Below are 25,188 nucleotides of genomic sequence, written 5' to 3' on the forward strand. Positions count from 1 at the left end.
CAGTCTGGAACCAGTTTATAATGGACTGGATGAAACCAGTTTCCCTTTTTTTTCTTCTTTTTTCTCTCATTTGAACATGTCTCAATCTTAATGTACTTCTTGAGACTGGAACACTGTTTACTCTCTGCCATAGAAACATAATGATACGGTCTAGGAAGCCTTTAAAAAAAGAAAGAAGCTTTTGATTAAATAAAAGTACTAAGGGGAAAAATTGCCTCATGCTGCAGTATTTGTACACTCTGCAGATTTAGGATTCATCTCGATATGACATTAACGCATTTAAGGGGAATTATGGCTTCCTCTCTGCTCTCAGTAAATTACCCATAAAATCTGAGTGCACGTTAATTAAATATTGTATCAAGACTGAATCGGTCTGGTGGTTTATGTGGTGCACTGAACATTGTTTATTAGTTTGAGTAGATTGAAATTTGGACTGAAAAAAGAGAAGCATTGAACTAAACAATTCCAGCCAACCGGTTTCCACGCTTTCCTTTTGTGAGAAGAGGTTATAAAGTTTATAAATATCTGGATTGACGAAAACCCATCTTTCATAAAGCATGTTGATGAGTAAGTTAAGAAATTAAGAATGAAAAGGAGCTTATTTTATAGGAATAGGTCATGCCTTTCATTAAGTAGCAGAAAACAAATGATTTAGTCGACATTCACACCGGTTATAGACTGGCGTTATTGTACTTCTGAATGCAGCTGAATGAAGCTATTAGACGCAGTTTATCATAGCAAACGACACTTTATTACAGGCGATAGGTTCAGTACACATCACTGTTTTCTGTATCAGAAAGTACAGTAGGTTGGTCCTCTTTGAAGTCAAGTAGATCGATGGATTTGACTCGTTTTGTTTGTAACGCCCTCCTGCATAAACTTCCACCATACCTTACTTCATTGTTAACTTAGATGTACAAGATATCAGATCAGAGCCGGTCTCAGGGATGGCTAACTCTATCCCTTCCATCTCCACTGAGTTAGGCCAATCTGCTTGAACTTTTTTTGCACCTTACTTGTGGAATGATCTCCAAGGCTCTCTAAAATTGAATGAATTGGTGCCTCTTGGGCAATTCAAAAGGCTGATTGAGGACCTTTTTTACTGAAGAATGTGTTTTCAATGATTTATGTTTTGCTTTTTGTGTATATCGATGTGTATACAGGGCTTATCTGGGAAAGAGACCTTGATCTCAGCATGACTTCTTGTTTAAAAAGAAAGGTTAAATAAATAAGAGTGCGAGAGACGCCTTCTGTAATAGACTGGAATGATGGTCAAATTATGAGGAAGCTGCACTAACTGCATAACTGAACATAGCTTTGGGACACAACATCGGGAGTGTGTGTATTGGTTGGACTCCCTGAGTTGTGCATTGTTCTGGTGGGTGGCCATGAAAAATAACAATTTTATTTATTTTTTTATTTCACCTTTATTTAACCAGGTAGGCCAGTTGAGAACAAGTTCTCATTTACAACTGTGACCTGGACAAGATAAAGCAAAGCAGTGCGACAACAACTGGGGTTACACATAAACAAACATACAGTCAATAGCACAATATAAAAATCTATGTACAGTCTGTGCAAATGTAGAAGAGTAGGGAGGTAAGGCAATAAATAGGCCATAGAGGTGAAATAATTACAATTTAGCATTAACACTGGAGTGATAGATGTGCAGATGATGATGCACAGGTAGAGATATTGGGTGTAAGAGGGTAAGTAATAATATGGGGATGAGGTAGTTGTGTGTGCTATTTGCAGATTGGCTGTGTACAGGTACAGGTAAGCTGCTCTGACAGCTGATGCTTAAAGTTAGAGAGGGATATATAAGACTCCAGCTTCAGTGATTTTTGCAATTTGTTCCAGTCATTGGCAGCAGAGAACTGGAAGGAAAGGCAGCCAAAGTAAGTGTTGGCTTTGGGGATTACTAGTGAAATATACCTGCTGGAGCGGTTGCTACGGGTGGGTGTTGCTATGGTGACCAGTTAGCTGAGATAAGGCGGGGCTTTACCAAGCAAGGACTTACAGATGACCTGGAGCAAGTGGGTTTGGCAACGAAAATGTAGCGAGGGCCAGCCAACGAGAGCATACAGGTCGCAGTGGTGGGTAGTATATGGGGCTTTGGTGACAAAACGGATGGCACTGTGATAGACTACATCCAATTTGTTGAGTAGAGTGTTGGAGGCTATTTTGTAAATGTAAATCGCCGAAGTCAAGGATCGGTAGGATAGTCAGGCTTTGTTCAGAAATAGGGAGCCGATTCCAGATTCAATTTTGGATTGGAGATGCTTAATGTGAGTCTGGAAGGAGAGTATACAGTCTAGCCAGACACCTAGGTATTTGTAGTTGTCCACATATTCTACGTCAGAACCGTCCAGAGTAGTGATGCTAGTCGGACGGGAATGTGCAGGCAGCGATCGGTTGAAAAGCATGCACTTAGTTTTACTAGCGTTTTAAAAGCAGTTGGAGGCCATGGAAGGAGTGTTGTATGGCATTGAAGCTCATTTGGAGGTTTGTTAGCACAGTGTCCAAAGAAGGGCCAGATGTGTACAGAATGGTGTCATCTGCATAGAGGTGGATTAGAGAGTCACCAGCAGCAAGAGCGACATCATTGATGTATACAGAGAAAAGAGTCGGCCCGAGAAGTGAACCCTGTGGCACCCCCATAGAGACTGCCAGAGGTCCGGACAACAGGCCCTCCTCCGATTTGACACACTGAGAAGTAGTAGTCGAGGACCATAACCCAGTATAGCTGGCTTCAGCCCAAAAAAACATCCCTGTCAACAAAAGCATATTTATAATCTCTAGGAACTCTTACTTACCAGACATAAAGTGCAGTTCAGATATGTATTTGATAGCGAGGGACACATTTCACTTTGTGTATGGTAAGTAGAGTTCCTCGAGATTATAAAAGCATTACATCACATCATGTGGTTACTTGGCAATGGTGATATAGTATCTGTAAGGTCACTATAATTACAACATGCGTGCATTTCTTACATCTGCCATCAGCTCACAGCAGTGTTGTGGGATTTGTGCATGTGGACTGTGATGTGATACTGTGTAATATCACTAAGGCCACGAGCGAGCACACAGCTGCATAGAAATATGGATTAGTCTCCCCGTCTGTCAGTCCGACTCTAAGCAAATGAAAATCTCTGTGGATTTGTACACCACATATCAGAAAATGATGGGAAAGTCATTTTAGTGCATTGTCTCCAATATAATGTATTTTCTTTGGAAGTGTTGCTTTCATCCGAGTCTTTGTAATATCATTTTTTCCCCGCTTAGTTTCAAAATACTGTACAGTATGTTTAAAACTCTCATGTTGATTTTTATGGAGCTCCCATCTATGAATTTTGAGCAGTTACATTTCCCAAGCCCCATCTCTGTTCACCAAACAAAGTGACAGGGTCAGGCTGTTGAATTACAGATTGTGTCTTTAAATAAAATGTTTAAAAAAAAAAATCAGTTGTTGTTGACCTACTTTGTTAACTGAACCAAGTTTATTAAACATCTGGGCTGGTTCCCCATTTTACAACCATGCAAATTAGTCTGAATTTGAATTGTATTTATTAACCTATAATGGTTCTCTTAGTTTGCTTGGTCTGGTGTTGTCTGTTCTGTCTACTCACTCGGTGTGTTTAGGCTGCAATCATTCAAACGGGGAACTCGTTTTGTAGGTCGGTCTCTTGAAAGACAAAGCTTGGCTGACAATGAGGGTCACTGCAATAATGAGCACACAGGTTGGCACCTCATTCCCTTTTACGGTGCACTTCATGTGACCAGAATCCTATCGGCCCTGGTCAAAGGTAGTGCCCTGTATAGGGAATACGGGGCCATTTTAGGACACAGTCACAGTTTGTCGCCATGCTCATTATGTACCACGCATCGGCTCATCGTAGACATTTGCTGCGGACATGAGTGAGGACATGACTCGGCTAACACAGTTGACATCTGTAAAGCGCCGTGACTGCAATCTAAGCTTTGCTCGCTCCCTATGGGTGCCTCCTGTGGAGAACGGACGTGTCAGGCTTTCGCATGCATATTTCAACTCTCATGTTTCATTTTGAAACGTTTTTGCTTAGGGAACGAAGAACGAGTCAAGGTTATATTTTTTTTAGCAGACAGGTGGTAACGATGAATGGGGAGTTGGGGACTATAAAACAGTAAAATCACAGCCTTACGTCAATCCACTTCTGTAACAGTAGCTTTTAATAAAGGTGGGTGTCTAGAAAAGGATCTGAACCAAAGAACTTGAATAATTAACTAAGGTATCACCCATATTACCACCACTGTCTTTCAAATCAATTTATCTATGTAATGGTAGTATTTTTTTTTTTTTACCAGTTTGGCCCAAAACCCAATTCTGATTTGTTCTGATGCTGTGAATTGTACTTTGCTTTTCGGACAGTAAGTTTATCTATCGCATGGATTTAGCCCACCTATGTTTTCACACCTATTACACCACTCTGCCACTTGAATGCAGGCTGTCCACACTCCGCCCTGAAGCATGCATTGCAATTTCCCCCTGTTTTAATCTGGCTTAATTCATTACAATGTTCCGTGCCTGTTGGAAAGACACTATTTCATTTGTTAACACAAACCTCATTGTGCACTCATTGCAAACATGCAAAGGAATGTTTATTGGCTGCCACCTGTAAAACATGAATTAGCTACACACACATACAGATCAGCCATGTGGGGAGATGGCCTACTCTACCTTGTCCAGGTTTGGGAGAGATGGATGGAGTGTGTTTGGTGTTTGGACCAAGGGCAGTGTGTTTGGTGTTTGGACCTGGGGCAGTGTGTTTGGAGCTGGGGCAGTGTGTTTGGAGCTGGGGCAGTGTGTTTGGAGCTGGGGCAGTGTGTTTGGTGTTTGGACCTGGGGCAGTGTGTTTGGACCTGGGGCAGTGTGTTTGGAGTTTGGAGCACTGTGTTTGGACCTGGGGCACTGTGTTTGGACCTGGGGCACTGTGCTTGGACCTGGGGCAGTGTGCTTGGACCTGGGGCAGTGTGCTTGGGGGCAGTGTGTTTCTTTCTCTCTGTCTGTGTTGATGGAGGCTAGGCCGGGCGGTTTCTGCTCAGCGCATTGTGTTTTCTGAGGACACAATCTATTGTGTGCAATTATGTTCAGCCTGATGCAGTGGCAGCTCCACTCCAGGGCTCTGTCCCAAATGGTACTCAATTCCCGACATAGTGCACTGCTTTGGACCAGAGTCGTATGGGCCCTTGTCAAAAGTACTACACTATATAGGGAATACGGTGTCATTTGGGACAAAGTCTAACTTTCCAGTTGATTTCTTCCTTGTCTTACGCAGCGGCGCTCCCTCCCGGCATCTGCTTATCTCCTCCCCACGTAGCCGTGCAGAGCAGACATAACGCTGCAGCTTCCCTCTCTCCCTCGCGCCAACTCTCCTCCCCATCCCTTCCCTCGCTCCCTGACCACGGCGGCGCACACAGGCCTGTTTCCCTCCACACTGTCTTTCTGGCGCGATAGGGAGTGACATATCAAATGCGACACGCAGCCAGAGAAATTGCACCGCAGTCGCCGCGCTGACGTGTGACAGACGGGGTGCAATCGCTTTCTTCACGGCTCCACCACCCCATGGAATGTTAATGAGGTTGACGACATTCCGGATTATTCTTGGTTCGGCGGGAGGAAAGGAGAACATTTCAGGGGCAGAAGGGACATGTCATATTTCATTTTCTTAGTATCTACTAATGATGTGACAAAATGTCTCGCAAGTCAAAATTGATCAACTGTTTTGTGACAAGATCTTCGGTCATACCAATAAACAATATGTTAAGCATGTTGGATAAAAAAAAAAAGAGTTCTATGCAAACTACTGAAATTGAAACCAATGCCAAAATGTGTGTTGCACTTGCAAGTCAACATCGGTCAACAGTGAGCTCTTACACCACCACCATGAACAATAATATGTCAATAATCCCAAAAATCTGAGAGTTATAACAAATGGATTTGAAGCCACTCAGGTTTGTGTTGCGTGTTATACAGTAGCTTTAGAATCGTTACACTTTATTCAGTTGCTTTGAGCTGTGTAAAGCCATGGAGGCCCTGGTCAAAAGTAGTACTCCATAGGGAATAGGGTTCCATTAGGGATGCACCCTTGATATCCTCATGGCTGCCGGAGGGTAAATATCAGATTTACACCATTAGGACACTGAAATGCCAAGCCCTGCATACCAAGTCCTGAAATGCTACTGAAACAAACAGAGATGATGTCGTTGTGAATGTCAGCTCACTGTGTCCTTTCTATCCCATCTCACCTCTTATTGGCCCGCTACTGGGCTATGTCCCAATTATCTCTCCTTCCCTCCCAAAATATGCATTTGTTCACTTCCCTTCACTGATTTGAAAGGAGATGAGTGGTATAAGAAACATGGTGGAGACTCCCGCTAGCCTGTGCCTCCAGCAATCAATCCAGTGCTCTTAGATTTGTGGGGAGTAGTGAACGAGTGCACACTTCAGGAAGGAGACATTATTGGGGACACACTTATTGTGGATTCCAGCTAACTTTAGTGTCTTTTCAATCCCATCGTCCATCCCACCTTCTTTTGGCTAGCTACCGGAGTCGGGAGATGTCTTTAGAAATGCACAGACCTAAATGACGCAGCAAGGTCCTTCTCAGACACCCGCCAGCTCAGTTATACATCTAAATGAGTCCTTTAACGGACAGCATGAAATCCAATGACTTAATGGGGTCGCTGAAATAAGCTGATCCTCTCCCCTTGTTTTTCCTTTTTTTCAGAGGAAAGCCAATAAGAACGGTCCGTCTCGGTATACAAGGCATACTCCGATTACTCACACCATAACGATCTATTGATTAGCCTAGTTATGAAGACAAGAATAGAAAAGCATTTTCTCTGACCGGGACCGCGGAGAGCGACTCACTGGTATTATATCACTATGCGGTAGTTTCCTCCTTGTCCTTCAAAAAGTCAATCTGAGATTTGAAAATGACTATTCATGAGATCAATTAAAATGATAGGAAAATGAAAGGGACATATAGAAAACACTATACTGTATATTTTAGCCTCAAGTTAAGTTAGCTGGTTAGCAGTAAGACTGATATGAGGTATCTATGCTTCATGCTATACTGTGTTTCCATATGCCAGATCTGAAGAAGACCCTGGCGGTGCTCCTGGACAACATCATGGTACGGCTGGGCAAGCTGGAGTCCAAGGTGGAGAACATCTACAACAGCACGGGGGCTAACCTGACCAACGGCACCAGCACGGCCACCCCCAGCGCCTCCAATGCGGAGAAGGTCAACGTGGCAGGTGAGGCTCACTCACTCCCTCACTAGCTTATTCTTTCTCTCCCGAGGATTGGCCGAATCTTCTTTTATTGAAGACATTCAAAAACAAGACATTGCACCTTGAGAATCCCCAGTCCTAGTTCTAGAACATGTCAAAGTAATAAGACATAGGCCTATAGCAGGGGTGTCAAATAAGACATAGGCCTATAGCAGGGGTGTCAAGCTCAATTCCTGGATTTGCTGAGTGTCTGCGGGTTTTCGCTCCTCCCTTGCACTTGACTGACCAATTTGAGGTAATTTATTAGTTAGGAGCTCACCTGGTTTTCTAGGGCTGGACACACATTGAAAGAAAATAACAAAAACAAACTAGTAGACACTCAGTTCTCCAGTGAATCTGATGTGAGCTTAGGTGAATAGTGCTATTTATGCTGGTAAGAATAAAGTTGTGCTCTGAGCTTTGAAATGTCTCTATTCACCCTAGTTACCCCTCTGTCATTGTGTGGCGACAGAATATGGTCGGAATTAGATTCTGACGATTGTGTTACAAAGTGATCGTTCTACTCTTGAGAGAGGTAGGCCCATTCCGCTCAGGCTTCAGAACGTTTGTTTAACAAAATGAAGAATGTTTAACTCTGCCTTTCATTTTTACAAATGTTAAATAAGTATACTGCCGCCATCTTGGGCTGTATCAGTGACAGTTCCCTGCTAGCTGTGTCGGGCAGGACATTGTGGTCCTCCTATACTGCAGCATCCGCCACTTCCTGTGCAACGGCGATAACGACATACCGCATTAACGGCGCACTGATCTCTCAATCCCACCCTTTGTTAACCAATGGAATGCTCTGGCTTCGGACGAGTCAAAGGAAAGAGACCATACTGGTTGTCTTGACTTCTAACCTGTTAATAGACACACGTATCATTTGGCCATGTGGTTTGCCCTAACAGTCTTGAGTTGTCCCTGAGACACCACTCCTCCTCTCCACGTCTGTCCTGTGTGGCAGGCAGCCCTGTCAACCCATTTGCTGCTTTCCCCTGGACCATGTGGTGCTGGGAAGGCAATTACCCAGATAGGATCTGGACAGTGAGGGGATCACATATGTCTTTCGAGAGGCTGCTAGCTATCAAGGTGGAGAACCCAGGGCCCCAGGAAGAGATGTGGTGCTCCCCCCTTACCCTGCTGCCACACTGTCTCTGTCAGACAGTTTGTGCCCTGCTCAGCCATGGAGAGATGCCTATCAGACCTAACTACCGCTAATGCACTGCCTAGACAAAATATGCTGCTTTAGTCACTGTAAATATGCACATTTTGGTATAATCATGAAGTAAACATCTTTATCTCCCGAATTCAATTGTCGCAACTAGGTAGCTTTACAAAGTGTTTATTTTAAAGCTACCCCTCTGTTTTTGATTTAAGAGCAAACACGTTTCCATCTGACAAAATGCGCTACCATGACAATCTCCATTGGGGGTAGCACATCATTAGTGGGTAGGTCAGTTTCTCAGAATACCTCTCTTCGCTACAGCCCAGATGAGCAGGGAGCAAACGAACGTGTCACGTCTGGCCAGTGCCCGACCCACCTCACAGCCGTGTATGGATGTGGCTGAGTCACCACAACCAGTCACAGTCGGAACTCAGAGGGCAACGCCTAGTCCCTTCCTAACTGCTCTCGACTCACCCATTAGCAGCTGTTTGGGAACAAGGTCTTTGACAATGCGTCCTCCATGTAGACTAAATAAAAACTAAATAAAACACTTGTTAGGCTTATCAAATTCTGCAATTGAATGACCTAACCCATGGAGCCATAGGCTTGTCAGACTGTTGGTGGAGGAGGACCCTTAAACGTATTGGAAAGATGTTCCATCGGAGAAACACAAAATGATGTCAGGTCATGTGACCAGGGAGAGTCTTGCGGTGGCCACTCTGCTTCCTTGCAGTGATGAGCGAATGTGAGGTCAGATAAGGAAGTTCATGCTAGTATGCTGTAGTTTCACTTTGTTTGCAGGCTAAGTTACACATTGTATTGCATAGGCCAAAGTCTGTTTTTAGTTTTGTATTCCAAGTCAGTTTTATTTTTGTCTATTTTATGTGGTTGTGGGTATCAATGAGAACATGGCTTCACTGTCCTTTTGCAGACCTATTTACACACGGTTTGATCTTTGTATGTTTTATAGTGTAGTGGCGATGTTGCATCCCTCATTTGATGACAACTTTTAACCAACTGGTCTCCGTAAGCCTACTTCTGCATGTCAGACCTCTTAACATCTATCTAGAGTCTTCCCTTGGCTACTTTTTGTTTTCACGTACTATAGCTGACTGTCCTGTAGCCCATAGTGCACAAATATGGTAGGAAGTGGCTTACAAAGAGAAGTAAGACATTTAAATGAAACATTTCCTAGTGTTTCCTTGTTTTGGGGGGCACAGTACTGCTCAGGGCCATTGGTGGTTTGCAGACAGCTGCACAAGCCTCCTTCAGATCCTAACATTTTTCTGTGACAAATAACATTACCCGTAGATAAAAACCCACACAATACATTCTGTCAACCTTCTTGTTTTGTTTTATTATGAGAACAATTTCCAGTAAGCTAAAGCAGAAAAGCCACATAGCATGAATACCTTTTTGAGTTCCTTTACCAGGATTCTATGCTATGACAATGCTATTCAGGCCTCGTTTTCACAAGTGCTTGTCTTTAGTGTGGATGTCCGTCTGCCATCATCTTTTTCCCGTGTTGGTGGGGAAGCATAGCATAACTACTTCTGTTGTCCTATATTATTACTATGTCTTCCAATCTATACTGAACTGAAATATAAACGCGACATGCAACAATTTCGAAGATTGTTGAAATAAATTCATTAGGCCCACTCCCCCTCAGACGATCCCTCAGGTGAAGAAGCTCGTTGTGGAGGTCCTGGGATGGCGTGGTGACACGTGGTCTGCGGTTATGAGGCCAGTTGGACGTACTGACAAGTTCTCTAAAATGACATTGAGAAATTCACATTCAGTTCTCTGGCAATAACACTGGTGGACATTCCTGCAGTCATCATACCAATTACAGTCTCCCTACAAACTTGAGACATCTGTGGCATTGTTTTTTTAAGCTCATGAAACAGGACCAACACTTTACATGTTGCGTTTATATTTGTGTTCAGTGTATTTGATTCTATAAGCTCTGAACATCTTCTTACTCCACGTTACATTAGGGGGCTTGCCGGGCTCAAACGTGAGAGCATTTGACAGGGACAAATCACATTCCCCAACATTTTCAGTAAATATGACAGATTTAGCTTGCAGGCTAGTTTCCATCTGTAGTCACTTGAAGGTCATCTTTAAGAAGTGAATCTGAGCGGTCCTTATCGGGTTGGCCTAAATAGCTGCCTGGGTCTCCTCTCCGTCCAGAGCCACTTGATGTGAGTTCTGAGGGAAAGGCCATCACTCGCCTGGTCTGAGCTTCTGATACCTGGCACATCCACTACACTGTCTGGCTGCCACCATTCAGCTCAGCTGGGCCAGAGACACGGAGGATCACAGAGGCTGTTAACAGCACAAGGATGGCTCAATCTTGATTTTCGATCAGCGGGAGAGGATTGATTCAGCAATACTCAGAACGGCCTTGGTGTGGACATTTTGTCTGTCTGCATCATGTTGATGTAGCCATTCACCAAGCAGTGTGCGTTAGCTATCGCTCTGCTGAAATGCAATCATGCTGGTAGAGGGAGGAGGGGAAGGGGGGATGAAAGGGGGATGTAAGAGGATGAAAAGCCAGGTGCTGGGCTCCTGGGATCTGGCTGGCTCTCTTCTCGTCTCCCCCTAGCTGGCTGCCGTTGATAGGTGTGGATGTAGCTTTTGCCTTGGCCACACGTTGGGCCTTCTGTGTAAAATGTAACGAGTAGGCTGTTGTTTTTGAGGCGGTGCTGGCCGTGAATGCGGACAGAACAGCCCTTTTCTGCCTCAGAATGGCCCATCTCTTTGTCTTCTTAATCTATGTCATCGATTGCTTCAACCCTGTCCTAGGACAGATGACTGCCAACAATGGACGGAGTGCTAAGGTTTCAATGATGCCACACGGGACAATGACACCGCTGCCTCCCTGTGCACGGTAACCCTAATGCATCACGGCGCAGCTCAGGCAGGATTATAATACCGCTTACAATTTCATCTTGCAGACTGTTGCTGTCGCAGAGAATGCTTCTCTCTCTGAGGAAGGAATAAGGCACTAAAGTCATACATCATCAGAGTGCGCAGCTGAATACTGTATGCTGGAAAACACTCGGTTTGTTAGTTTTGATTCAAACGAAACCGCTATAAATTAAATACGAATACCAAAAGTGTTTTTTGCATGGATTCCGCGAGGTGGCTGTACTGCAGACACCTGTCGTCGACGTGGAAAAGACTCATTGTTATCTTTTTGTAAAAACAACTGGTTTCAGTAATGAGCCGGGCTGGATACGATGAGTACCCACAGCTTTACGCTATGGAGGAACAACATACTCCATCATGGAAATATCTGACTACCTCACAAAATAACTAGTGCTCTGGTTGGAAACCATGCAACACTGGAGAAGTTGTGTGAGGAGGTAGCAGGGCTGAGGAGTTTAGGCAGAGTGAAATTCTCACGTTCCAAGGAGAGAACAAGGCACTCACAGCTGAGGTAAAAATCCACAATTCCAACATGGATTGTCTACTCAGGGAAAACAGGGTGATGAAGGAGTCACTACTAGGCATACAAAGTCGTAGCATGCGTGAAAATGTTTTTTTTTCTGGGATATCTGTGGACGCATCCAATAATCCAGAAGGCGCAATCTGCCTTGAAACTTCCTTTAGAGACTGTAAACAAGGTGGTTTTCCACCGAGTACACAGACTTGGAGCTCGGAGCGACAAGACCAAGGGTCCCCGACCGATCATCGCCAAATTTGAACACTACCAAAAAAAGGAGCTGATGAAAAGCAGGGGAAGGGAGCTTAAAGGGACCAAATTCGGTCTCAATGACCAATTTCCAAGGGAGATAAACGAACGTCGTAAGAGACTATCCGGTACAGAGGCAACAGACAGAGAAGGGTAATTGTGCCTTTCTCATTGTGGACAAACTCTTTATAGATGGACAGCTATTCCCGAGACAGCTCCATAACAACATGGCTGTACTAAATTCTACAGGGAATTCAGGTTATGGAAAAAATGAAAGTTTGGAACTGTAAAAATATCAGAACACTATGAAGTGAATATGAACACACGTACTCAATTACATGCTCGCTTACACACACACACACCTGATCTCGCTCTCACTCTTTCTCTCATTTCTCTTCTCTCACCTCTCTCTATTGTCGAACTGTTTTATAATGTAATATGTTTCTTGTTTGTCTATCTTTTTTTATGTATTTGTCTACAAGTTTATATGTTTGTTTGTTTACAACAAGCAAGGGGAAGATATCAGAATGGGGCATTGGGGAATAATAACATATTGTACGGAATACATTTGTACTGTAGTGAAGCCGTCTCTAGAGTAATGCAATGTCTCTTTCATGATCATGGGAAACGTCAATTGCTATAGAAATGCTGGGATGTGTTTTTCATTGATGTTAAAGGTAATTATGATGCAACTGACAGTGATACGATACGGATTACAGTTATCATCATGAATATTAAGGCTATACGCACTACATGTAGACACATAGACACTCAACCATGCAAATTGGCAGAGTTATGATTTATTTAACATTAGAGGTTTAGAAATCCAAAGCTTAAAAACAAAGGTGTCCATTTATGCTGATGACTCAAATTTTATATTACGTCCACAAGCTAGATCCCTGCAACGTCTAATTATGATAAGTGTACAATATTACGTATTGGATCTTTTTAATAACATTAACATTTTACATTACCCTGCAGTTTGCCTATAAAATGGGCTGATGGTGAAGTAGACATACTTGGTATTAATATCACAAAATATATAAATCATCTCTCAACAATGAATTTCAATAGAAAAAATATCCTATTTATGGAACAATTTCCCTGACTAACTCCTTAGTCATATCTCAGCTGCCTACTCCTGATTTGTTTTTTAAATCATATGAGCAAAAATTATTATGCTTTATCTGGAACGCTAAACCAGACAAAATAAAACGTGCCTATCTATATAATGAATATGAATTGGGTGGGTTGAGATGATTAAATATAAAAGCACTAAACCTCTCACTAAATGCTTCACATATTCAAAAGTTTTACTTGAACCCTAAATGGTTCTCAAGTAGATTACTAAGAAAAGCTCATCCATTGTTTAAATGATATTGTAAGTTGGAAGGGTAGAGTTATGTCCCTCCTGGAGTTATCAGAATTGTGCGGGAAGGTCTGCTCAATCCAAGAGCACAACCAATTGATTACAGCATTAGCTCAGAAATAGAGGAGGCAGGTGGCAGCGGGAGGAGGTAGGGAACTGGTCTGTCCAAAATAAAGGAACAAAACTTGCGAAGGAATAAAAATAGCATAAATAGGAAAGTATACCAGTTTAATTTGAGAACCAGGATGTTGACAACTGTGCCATACAGATAGCAAAATAGTTGGGAAGAGATTTTTGATGTAACAATTCCATGGTACAGAGTGTATGGTACAGGATGTAATGAGTTGATATATAAAACGATTCAAGACTTCGTGCTTTTCAGCCAAAAGTATTATATAGAATTCTTGCCACCAACAAAATGTTGAATATTTGGGACATAAAATCATCGAAGCTCTGCAGATGTTGTTGTGAGGATACAGAATCAATAGACCATTTATTTAGGTATTGCCCTCAGGGAGCCTGTTTCTAGTCTCTGGTTCAGGAAGGGCTGAAAATGCATAGCATTGATCTAAACTTGTCCCTAGATATAGTACAGTTAGGAGATCTGGAGAGACCGGGTCAGTCAATTACTAGTATACTAATACTCTTTAGTAAATGTATTTGTCTTCAACTCATAATCTGTAGATACTATTCAATTAGATAGTTTGAAATTGTATGTTAAACATCACAGCATAGTTGAAAGATGTATGTTGCGTAGAAATCCGGAGAGGGTGGCCAGCAGAGATAGGTGGGATGGGCTGAGGGAAGCTGAGGACTTGGGATTTGGAATTGGGGTCGAGTGGGAGTGGAGTTACTGTGCGGGAGATAGAATGATGGTCAAAGATAAAAGTAAAAAATAAAGTCCAAATAAAACATAAGTCAAGGTAAGTTTGAATGACACTGAGGGGCAGTGTTTTTACAGCTAATGCCGGTTTGCCTGAGGCTGATACCCGTGCAGGTGTTTGTACACATGCATATACGCAAACTCTCATTCAAATACACACATACACACACACACGTAATAGTGCCAGACATGCACTCAACATATACAGTTCTCATTGCTGTTATGATTGGTTGCATTGAAGTCTTTTTTTTCTTTTTTTTGCATTTGTGGTTTTCTCTTTCTTTAGTTCATTCTCTTGGTTGTTGGTGCATTGGGGGGTTCTTGGGGGTGGGGAATGGAATTGTATTGTATTTTTTTTATTTTAAATGGAATAAAAATATATATCTTCCTGGCGGGGACTGTGGGTTGGGTCTCGGATGGTTGAGGGACAGCTATTGGGGAACTGTGGGGGAATCTTGGAGGGTTTGGGTTCATGTTTTTTGGCATGGTGGGAGATCTGTCAACATGCTCTTGAGCAAGGGCATTAACCCTGGATGTCGCTCTGAATGGGAGTCATGTGGATGGATGACTGGTATGATGTAGTTGTTGAGCAGCTTCACTGCAATTATATTGTATGTTTCAGATATTCAATAAAAATCTAAATAAATAAAAATGAATACTACGTTCCCTGAACAGCTGACTATCAAAGACACTCTGGGAATGTTGTCATTCAACATAACGTTTGCCTTTGACATAACATGGATGAGTCATTTTTGTCATGTCAATGCCATTTCATAGACGTTGGCAAAGGTTTTGTGTCCGAAATGTTGGGCCAACCGTCTAGCCCTCCTTTGAATTAAACCTAATGTGCTGAGATCTGGAGGTCTGCTTGTGGTGAGTGCAGAGGCTGTGTGTTTTCCTCCGCTCTGTGTTCTTAGTCGATACTAATTCGGTCCACTCCAGAAACACTCATACATCACCCACTGATGGACACTGTCCAATCTGATGTCTATCTCTTAAACAAATCAGTCCAGCTGATCACCTCCATGACTACACCCCAGCTTTCTGTGCATATAAAGACAGTAGGCACACTCCTATAGATGTTGACTAGGTTTATTGTGTACAATGGAAACCCCAGACCTGCCAATGCTAAGTATGTCTTGGCTCAGTGTTCAGGGCCAGGTGGGATAAGTATGTTGACCACTAAAGACCTCCCGGTTCAATGGCAGTAATAAGATTTGCTTGACAAAGAACGGCTCTACTGGGACGCAGCTTCTGAGGCCTGTCAATTACAGGATCTCCAATGCACTTTCTCGCAGGTTGGTAATACTGTACTGTATTGGCAGTGTCGACTGCGTTACACCCTGACTACAAAATAAATGTAGAAATCTATATTATTCAATTATTTCACCCACACTGCTCGCTCGCGTGCCAACGAGTGTCTGCTTTGCCAAGGGCTAAAATAGAAGTCCGTTCTATTTGTGACGCAGATCGCGCTGCAAGTCCTACCTCTCCCATCGGTTTATAGAAGCAGATACCCACATGGGTATGACTAGAAACGATTCGTTTTACCGTTTTAATGTGTGGATTAATTGCCGGAGTAGAGGACCTTGTGCATTTCCGGTAAAATAGCGCAATGTTTATATCCCAGGACAAATTAGCTAGCTAAATTGCCATAAATGTTTAATGCTATTCGACCTCTCCCCAAATGAATGTAATTGGTTCAGAGTTCGTATTGATATTTTTACCTGAGTGTCGTGATTGCGTCTGGTGTGGGGGGACAAAATAAATGTATGCACGATGGCACACGCGCGCAACCGGTTTGAGTTCAGTGTTATGACCTACACATGTCCAAATATGAGTGAGTCCTATCGCATTCAAAAATGAACATTTTTCATCGGACGTTGACACAAAACCGCACAGACACGTTCTTCTAATATTTGTTTGAGTCCCAACCATGGATCATGCGGATATGGATTGTTTATTATATGTTTTGAGTTTGAGACTCGTGTGTGTGTGTGTGTGTGTGTGTGTGTGTGTGTGTGTGTATCAGAAAACACTTCATAGCTTGGCGTATTGACTACCTGACATTGTGAGAGGCACTTCTTCACTGTAACACCTGACCTATTTTCCATGAATACACAGTGTGACATGCTACGCGGGTTGACATTTTGCAGGATGTGGCAGGAACATGTCTGGCAAGCCGTGCTGAGAGAGAGTCAGGCTCAGGAACTGACTGGTGGGTGTGTGTGTAGACCGTGAGGACTGGGATTGGGCCGCCAGCCACTGAAGCCAGTGCTGTGTGTGGGTCTGTGTCTGGTTGGGTTCAAACCCGGGTCTCCTGCAAACTTGTTATCTCTCTGAGGTAAAGCCTAGGTTTCCGGTCTCATCCAAATTGCAAACAAAGTTACTCATCGACCCACTTCTGTTACATGAACCACCGCCCTGTCACCAGCTTGTGAATAGGGACGGATGCCTCGGTGCCGGTCACACCTCGTCTGCCACCCTGCTCAGGGCCACTCATAGAGATCAGCACTGACATTTCCAAGCTTTCACTGCAGAGTGGGGTTTTAGTCAATACGGTTTAGCGATTGAACGGGGAAATGTAAAGGCATTTGTACTTGGTAACTGACACCACACCGAGGTAGCCCAGAGAAAAGGCTTTTGAACAAGGAGTAGGCTAGATAGCCTTGCTTTTTGAATATATTGCCCCACTACAAAGCAATCTTGCTATCTTAGGAGCCAAAAAGGACATTTGTATTCTGAATCGCTTCCATGAGCTTTTGAATGTCCTTATCTCCTCTGGAACTGAGATAACACCTGCTCTGTGTTCCCCATTCACCTGCATGACAGCATGATGGAAAACATTAGAGGATGTTTTTGAGTGCCCTGCTGAACATTTCCAGGCTTTCCCTGGAACAGGCTGCTAACAGATCCAGTTGGAAACAACTCATGGCCTGCGTCCCAAATGGCACCCTTTTCTCTATATAGTGCACTACTGTGGGCCCAGGTCAAAAGTAGTACACTATATAGGGAATAGGGTGTCATCGGGGTTGCAGCCCAGCAAGGCCTCTGCTTTGCATCAGTGCAGATTTGGCAAACCATTTGCAGTACAACGTGCAAAGTCCCCCCCCCCCTGTCTAACTCTGTCTAATTATTGGAGGTCTTCATATGGAGTGCGGATGAGGATCTAATTGTAAACAAGGTGAGGTTGAGAAATGTGGCCACTTGCGGAGCTCACAAAGGAGGATACTGTATCATGCCGCGAAAGCGTGTTCTGGATGGGATGGAATTATGTATCTATGTCTATGGATGGGATGGGGAGAACATCTGGAGCCAGCAGCCAGGCCTCAAACCAGGCCATGTGTGCCACTCAGCTTCACCTCTCGCTCTGTCTCTCGCTCTCGCTCTCTCTCTCTCTGTCTCTCTCTCTCTCTCTCCGTCTCCTTCGCTGGCTTGTGTTCGACTGTTTGAGCTGTACTGAACGAGGCAGCCGTATCCTGGGGGATGGTAAAACAGAGCGCTGCACTGTATTAACTCCCCCGTAAAACTGATATTTGCCTTTTGTTATAACTAACAGTGACTCTGTATACGTTCAGAGAGGATCAACATAAGCCTCAGCTGGGTCCCTACATTCGTACAGCATGTGTTGTTGTCGAGACGGGCGCATCTGTTTCTACTCTGGTTCGCTGTGGTAGATTTGACTATTTTTCGTAATTCATCAATGCACTCTCCAACAACCCACGTTTGGTCCCAGATCTTGTGCTCTCACTTGACGTGACAGGAATTGGCAAGGCCACACAAACTGATCTGGGACCTGACTAGTCTAACCTCGGTTGTATTGATTTGAATCAGGTAGTTGAGAATGTGCTGATAGTTCTGTTGACAGGACTCATAATGAGGGATACACTTAATCAAGCCTGATCCCTCTACAGTCAGTAACAAGGCGTGATTGTTTCGTGCTGGCTGTACACACTGTAACATGACATCATGCAGCCTTGGGAAGGACCAATGTTTTCCTTGCATGGGTAATGCCATGCAAATATTGTAGCTACAGTATGAGACATTTGACTACAGGCTAGTTATACTGGTGCTAGCTAGTGTTGCTGGGTGTAGAGTGAAATTGCACTTAGATGCTGATCTTTTGTCAGTTTAACCTTTTTAGTGGAAAAAAATGTTAAGGTTAGGGTTGGGGGAGGAAAGCTGATCCTTGATCTGTACCTATAGGAGAAACTTTACCCCAAAGAAGTACAAGAAGTCATGTGTTCCCCATCACAGTTCCGATATTTTATGGTCTTTTTTTAAACCAGTTTATGGACTACCTTTGTTTGAAGGCACAAAGTCACAGCAAGTAAAACACTTAGAGCTGTAAATGTAAAACTTCTCTTTTGCCCTCTGTCCTCAAATGCAAATCAGGTCCTTTATGGTGATGCAAGGGGAAAAAATAGTTTATGATGCTGATATTACAGAACAACCTCTGGAAACATTGGCCTAGATTTAAATGAATAGGAGAGTGCAAATGGGAACACCTGATCTTGCACATTGCACCCTGGGGTGAAGTTTCCTCTAGGTACAGATCTTGGATCAGTTTCTCCTCCCCCAATCCTAACCTTAACCATCAGGGCCTAAATTAACTTTTTGGTCCACCAGCCACTGTGGCAAGTAGATTTAATAATCTACAGTTGAAGTTGGAAGTTTACATACACGTAGGTTGGAGTCATTAAAACTCTTTTTTTCAACCACTCCACAAATTTCTTGTTAACAAGCTATAGTTTTGGCAAGTTGGTTAGGACATCTACTTTGTGCATGACACAAGTAATTTCTCCAACAATTGTTTGCAGACAGATTATTTCACTCATTCACTGTATTACAATTCCAGTGGGTCAGAAGTTTACGTACACTAAGTTGACCGTGCCTTTAAACAGCTTGGAAAATTCCAGAAAATGATGTCATGGCTTTAGAAACTTCTGATAGGCTAATTGACATCATTTGAGTCAATTGGAGGTGTACCTGTGGATGTATTTCAAAGCCTACCTTCAAACTCAGTGTCTCTACTTGACATCATGGGAAAATCAAAAGAAATCAGCCAAGATCTCAAAAAAACAATGTCATCCTTGGGAGCAATTTCCAAACGCCTGAAGGTTTAGTACGCAAGAATAAACAATAGTATGCCATAGTACGCAAGAATAAACACCATGGGATCACGCAGCCGTCATAACTCTCAGGAAGGAGTCGCGTTCTGTCTCCTCGAGATGAACGTACTTTGGTGCGAAAAGTGAAAATCAATCCCAGAACAACAGCAAAGGACCTTGTGAAGATGCTGGAAGAAACCAGTACAAAAGTATCTATATCCACAGTAAAAATGAGTCCTATATCGGCATAACCTGAAAGGCCGCTCAGCAAGGAAGAAGCCACTGCTCCAAAACCGCCATAAAAAAGGCAGACTATGGTTTGCAACTGCACATGGGGACAAAGATTGTACTTTTTGGAGAAATGTCCTCTGGTCTGATGAAACAAAAATAGAACTGTTTGGCCATAATGACCATCGTTATGTTTGGAGAAAAAAAGGGAAGGCCTGCAAGCTGAAGAACACCATCCCCACCGTGAAGCACGGGGGTGGTTTCATCATTTTGTGGGGATGCTTTGCTGCAGGAGGGACTGGTGCACTTCACAAAATAGATGGCATCATGAGAGAGGGAAATGATGTGGATATATTGAAGCCAAATCTCAAGACATTAGCCAGGAAGTGAAAGCTTGGTCGCAAATGGGTCTTCCAAATAGACGATGACCCTAAGCATACTTCCAGAGTTGTGGCAAAATGGCTTAAGGACAACGAAGTCAAGGTATTGGAGTGGCCATCACAAAGCCCTGACCTCAATCCTATAGAAAATTTGTGGGCAGAACTGAAATAGCGTGTGTGAGCAAGGAGGCCTACAAACTTGACTCAGTTACACCAGCCCTGTCAGGAGGAATAGGCAAAAATTCAACCAACTTATTATGCATGTAAACTTCTGACCCGCTGGGAATGTGATGAAAGAAATAAAAGCTTAAATAAATTCTTCTCTCTACTATTATTCTGACATTTTACATTCTTAATATAAAGTGGTGATCCTAACTGACCTAAAACAGGGAATATTTACTATTTACTATGTCAGTAATTGTGAAAAACTGAGTTTAAATGTATTTGGCTAAGGTGTATATAAGCTTCCGACTTCAACTGTACCAGCCACACAGATTTTTTTAACCAGCCCAAAATATTTTTGTGACTTTAAAAGTACACCAACAAAACATAAAAAATGGATGAGCATACTTTGTAATATTTATTTTTAATAAATGTATAACTAGTAAGAAGTAACTCATCTAGTATATTGAATATTTTTTTATTATACCAAAATACACTACATGACCAAAAGTATGTGGACACCTGCTCATCGAACATCTCATTCCAAAGTCATGAGCATTAATATGGAGTTGGTCACACCTTTTCTGCTATAACAGCCTCCACTCTTCTGGGAAGACATTCTGCTAGATGTTGAAACATTGCTGCAGAGACTTACTTCCATTTAGCCACAAGCATTAGTGAGGTCGGGCACTGATGTTGGGAGATTAGGCCTGGCTCGCAGTCGGTGTTCCAATTAATCCCAAAGGTGTTCAATGGGGTTGAGCTCTGGGCTCTTTGCAGGCCAGTCAAGTTCTTTCACACTGATCTCAACAAACCATTTCTGTGTGTACCTCGCTTTGTGCGCTGGGGCTATTGTCATGCTGAAACAGGAAAGGGCCTTCCACAAAGGTGGAAGCACTGAATTGTCTAGAATGTCATTGTTTGTTGTAGCGTTGAGATTTCCCTTCACAGGAACTAAGGGGCCTAGCCCGAACCATGAAAAACAGCCCAGACCATTATTCCTACTCTACTAAACTTAACAGTAGGCACTATGCATTCGGGCAGGTAGCGTTCTCCTGGCGTCTGCCAAACCCAGATTCATCACTCCAGGGAACGTGTTTCCACTGCTCCAATGGCGGCGAGCTTTACACCTCTCCAGCCGACACTTGGCATTGCGCATGCTGATTTTTGGCGTGGCTTGTGTGGGGCAGCTCATGGAGCTCCCGACGAACAATCAGGAACGGATGTGGCAGAAATAGCTGAATCCACCACGTTTGTATATATGGTGTATCACAGAGGAGACACAAATTTTCACCTGCCCTTTTTAAGTTTGCCTTGGTAGCTCGGCCTAAGTCCCGCGTGCACCTTTTGAGATCGATTCTGACTGGTAGAAGCATTTTTCTTTTCTTCCCTAGCAGTTGAAACTCCAGCTTAGAAAAACATCCTAGCTTGTGAACAAAACAATGTAACTAGCCAAGAAACAGAACAGCGTCCCACTTCAGTAGACTTTAGTTTCAAGTAAATTAGACAGACTTTTATGCCTGTTGCGCAGCGCTTCTAAAAATGTGTATTTCACTCAACACCACAGCCAGGCGGTGTTGTAGCTCAAAGAAGAATAAGCTATATAGGATTCGTAGTTCTTTTGACTTTGTGCAGTTCATTTACCAGCTATGAAACGAAAAGGCAGAAATACTTTGAAAGCAGCTTCTGCAGCATTTGTTTGACTATAAATTAGATCATTCTTGACTATTTGTATTCACAAATGTGAGTGAAATGCTCACCCTGACCGCCCGTCAACGTGGCTGGTGAAATAGACACTTCACCCGACAATCCCAAAATCTACGCGCTGGTGTTACTTTTAGGCCCTGTTAACCATTAGTGGAGGAAATACAGAGTCTAAGAGCAACTTCAACCCAGACAGCACATTGACGCCTTTTGAATGAGGATTGGAAATGTAAGATCAAATTTGATTTGTCACATCCACCGAATACAACAGGCAAAATGCTTATTTACAAGCTCTTAACCAACAATGCAGTTCAAGAAATAGAGTTAAGAAAATATTTACTAAATAAACAAAAGTAAAATATAAAAAGTATATATAAAGTAACACAATAAAATTACAATAACGAGGCTATATACCGGGGGGGCCGGTACAGAGTCAATGTTATTCAAATGCTATTCAAAGCCCTGTCCCTGACCTATCTGAATTCTCAGAAATGTTACCCTCACAATGGATTCTTCCCAGCATTGCGGCTTTGACTCATTAGTAAATATTACACAGCTCTTCTTAATTAATTTGAAACCGGGGAACGTTAGTCATGCTTGGGAGATGATGAGATGATAAATCAAGGCTTTTAGTTGCCACAGGGACTCTGGGAACCTTTGTTATTTACCCTGCCGCGAGACTGAAGTTCTGGGACTGGTTTCCCCAAATGATCTTAAGGCTAAGTTAATCATTAGAACTATTGAGCTCGAGGCTAATTTCGCCGTTAGAGCCATTGAGGTCAATGAACTTAGCCTTAAGATGCTTTTGGGAAACCGGTCCCTGGTGAGAGCCTGTAGCCGAGAACGGGCACGAGTGCACTCGCGCGCACACACACACACACACACACTAGGACGTACATGTTGTTCTGTTCCTATGCTGTTGTGAGGTCCTGTAGAGAATAAAGACGGTTCTGGATGACTTCTCCAGACTAGAGTCAATCAACAGCAGCCATGCTGGCAGCCTCGCTCCGGGTGTGGGTGTGTGTGTTTTTCCTCCATGGAAAATCACCCCCTGTTTATGGTCATCATCCAGCTTCTCCACTTCCACAACATCCCCTCAAAGTCCACACTAGAGGTCGACCGATTCCTCGAATGGCCGATTTAATTAGGGCCGATTTCAAGTTTGCATAACAGTCAGTAATTGGCATTTTTGGGCACCGATTATGGCCGATTACGTTGCACTCCACGAGGAGACTGCATGGCAGAATGACTACCTGTTATGCGAGTGCAGTAAGGAGCCAAGGTTAGGTGCTAGCTAGCATTAAAGTTATAAAAAAACAATAAATCTTAACATAACACTAGTTAACTACACATGGTTGATGATATTACTAGTTTATCTAGCTTGTCCAGTGTTGCATTTAATCGATGCGGTGCCTGTTAAATTATCATCGAATCACAGCCTACTTCGCCAAACGCGTGATTTAACAAGCGCATTCATGAAAAAAGCACTGTCGTTGCACCAGTGTGTACCTAACCATAAACATCAATGCCTTTCTTAAAATCAATACACAAGTATATATTTTTAAACCTGCATATTTAGTTAATACTGCCTACTAACATGAATTTGACCATATTAATGCCCTAAGGTGGGTATTTCTGTGTGTTATTATATTATAATTAAGTCTATGATTTGATAGAGCAGTCTGACTGAGCGGTGGTAGGCAGCAGCAGGCTCGTAAGCATTCATTCAAACAGCACTTTCCTGCACTTCGCTGTGCTTCAAGCATTGTGCTGTTTATGACTTCAAGCCTATCAACTCCCGAGATTAGGCTGGCAATACTAAAGTACCTATTTGAACATCCAATGGTCAAAGGTATATGAAATACAAATGGTATAGAGAGAAATAGTCCTATAATAACTATAACCTAAAACTTCTTACCTGGGAATATTGAAGACTCGTGTTAAAAGGAACCACCAGCTTTCATATGTTCTCATGTTCTGAGCAAGGAACTTAAACGTTTGCTTTCTTACATGGCACATATTGCACTTTTACTTTCTTTTCCGACACTTTTGTTTTTGCATTATTTAAACCAAATTGAACATGTTTCATTATTTACTTGAGACTAAATTGATTTATTGATGTATTAAGTTAAAATAAGGGTTCATTCAGTATTGTTGTAATTGTCAAATCATCCAATTAATCGGTATCGGCTTTTTTTGGTCCTCCAATAATCGGTATCAGTGTTGAAAAATCGACCTCTAGTCCACACAACTTTATTTTTGTGGAATTCCAGATTGTTTCCCCCCCTAACCCTTACCTTAAAACCCTAAACTTAACCCCAAAAACCTCAACCTTAAGCTTGAAATAGCATTTGACCAACTTCGACAACAACAAAAAGTCCCGGCTTTTTAAAAAAAGTTCTTGTTTTCCAACCTTGTCAGGACATTCGGGTGAATTGTTAGGACATTGGGGTCCTGATAATGTAGGAAAACACACACACACACACACCCCTCTCCTCCTGTCACCACACTGAGAGCCTACAGCTGTTCTGTGGCTGAGAGGGCACTCTCCATTAGCTGCCTCTTGCTTAATTGATGAGGTGTTCAAAGATGTCTTCACTCGCACGGTAAAGTACACCTAAAGTCGGAGCTGTGGTCTTGATGGAACAGAAGCGTTGAAAGAGATGAAAAGCGGGGGAAATCTATTTTTTATATCTTGCCATTATGGCGCTGGACCATGGTTGTGTCTGAAATTGCACCATATGTCCTATATAGTGCACTACTTTTGACCAGGGCCCTCAGGTCATAACTCTACTCCAGCCACTTTAATCATGGGAATTGATGGGAAATGATGTAAATATATCACTAGCCACTTTAAACAATGCTACCTTATATAATGTTACTTACCCTACATTGTTCATCTCATATGCATACGTTGATACTGTACTCTATATCATCGACTGCATCCTTATGTAATACATGTATCACTAGCCACTTTAACTATACCACTTGGTTTACATACTTATCTCATATGTATATACTGTACTCGATATCATCTACTGTATCTTGCCTATGCTGCTCTGTACCATCACTCATTCATATATCCTTATGTACATATTCTTTATCCCCTTACACTGTGTATAAGACAGTAGTTTTTTTTGGAATTGTTAGTTAGATTACTTGCTCGTTATTA

General features: G+C 42.7%; 1 protein-coding gene across 1 annotated transcript in view; it reads left to right on the forward strand.

The window, feature by feature from the left end:
* LOC112253994 (alpha-1,6-mannosylglycoprotein 6-beta-N-acetylglucosaminyltransferase A) overlaps positions 1-25,188 on the forward strand; it is a 124,982-nt gene that overhangs the window by 21,149 nt on the left and 78,645 nt on the right. Inside the window, exon 3 of the mRNA XM_042324123.1 lies at positions 7,135-7,299. Within this exon, the coding sequence (XP_042180057.1) occupies positions 7,135-7,299 (165 nt within the window). The remainder of the gene's footprint in view (positions 1-7,134; positions 7,300-25,188) is intronic.

Source organism: Oncorhynchus tshawytscha, linkage group LG07 (genome assembly GCF_018296145.1).
Source record: "Oncorhynchus tshawytscha isolate Ot180627B linkage group LG07, Otsh_v2.0, whole genome shotgun sequence".
In the NCBI taxonomy this organism is placed as follows: domain Eukaryota; kingdom Metazoa; phylum Chordata; class Actinopteri; order Salmoniformes; family Salmonidae; genus Oncorhynchus; species Oncorhynchus tshawytscha.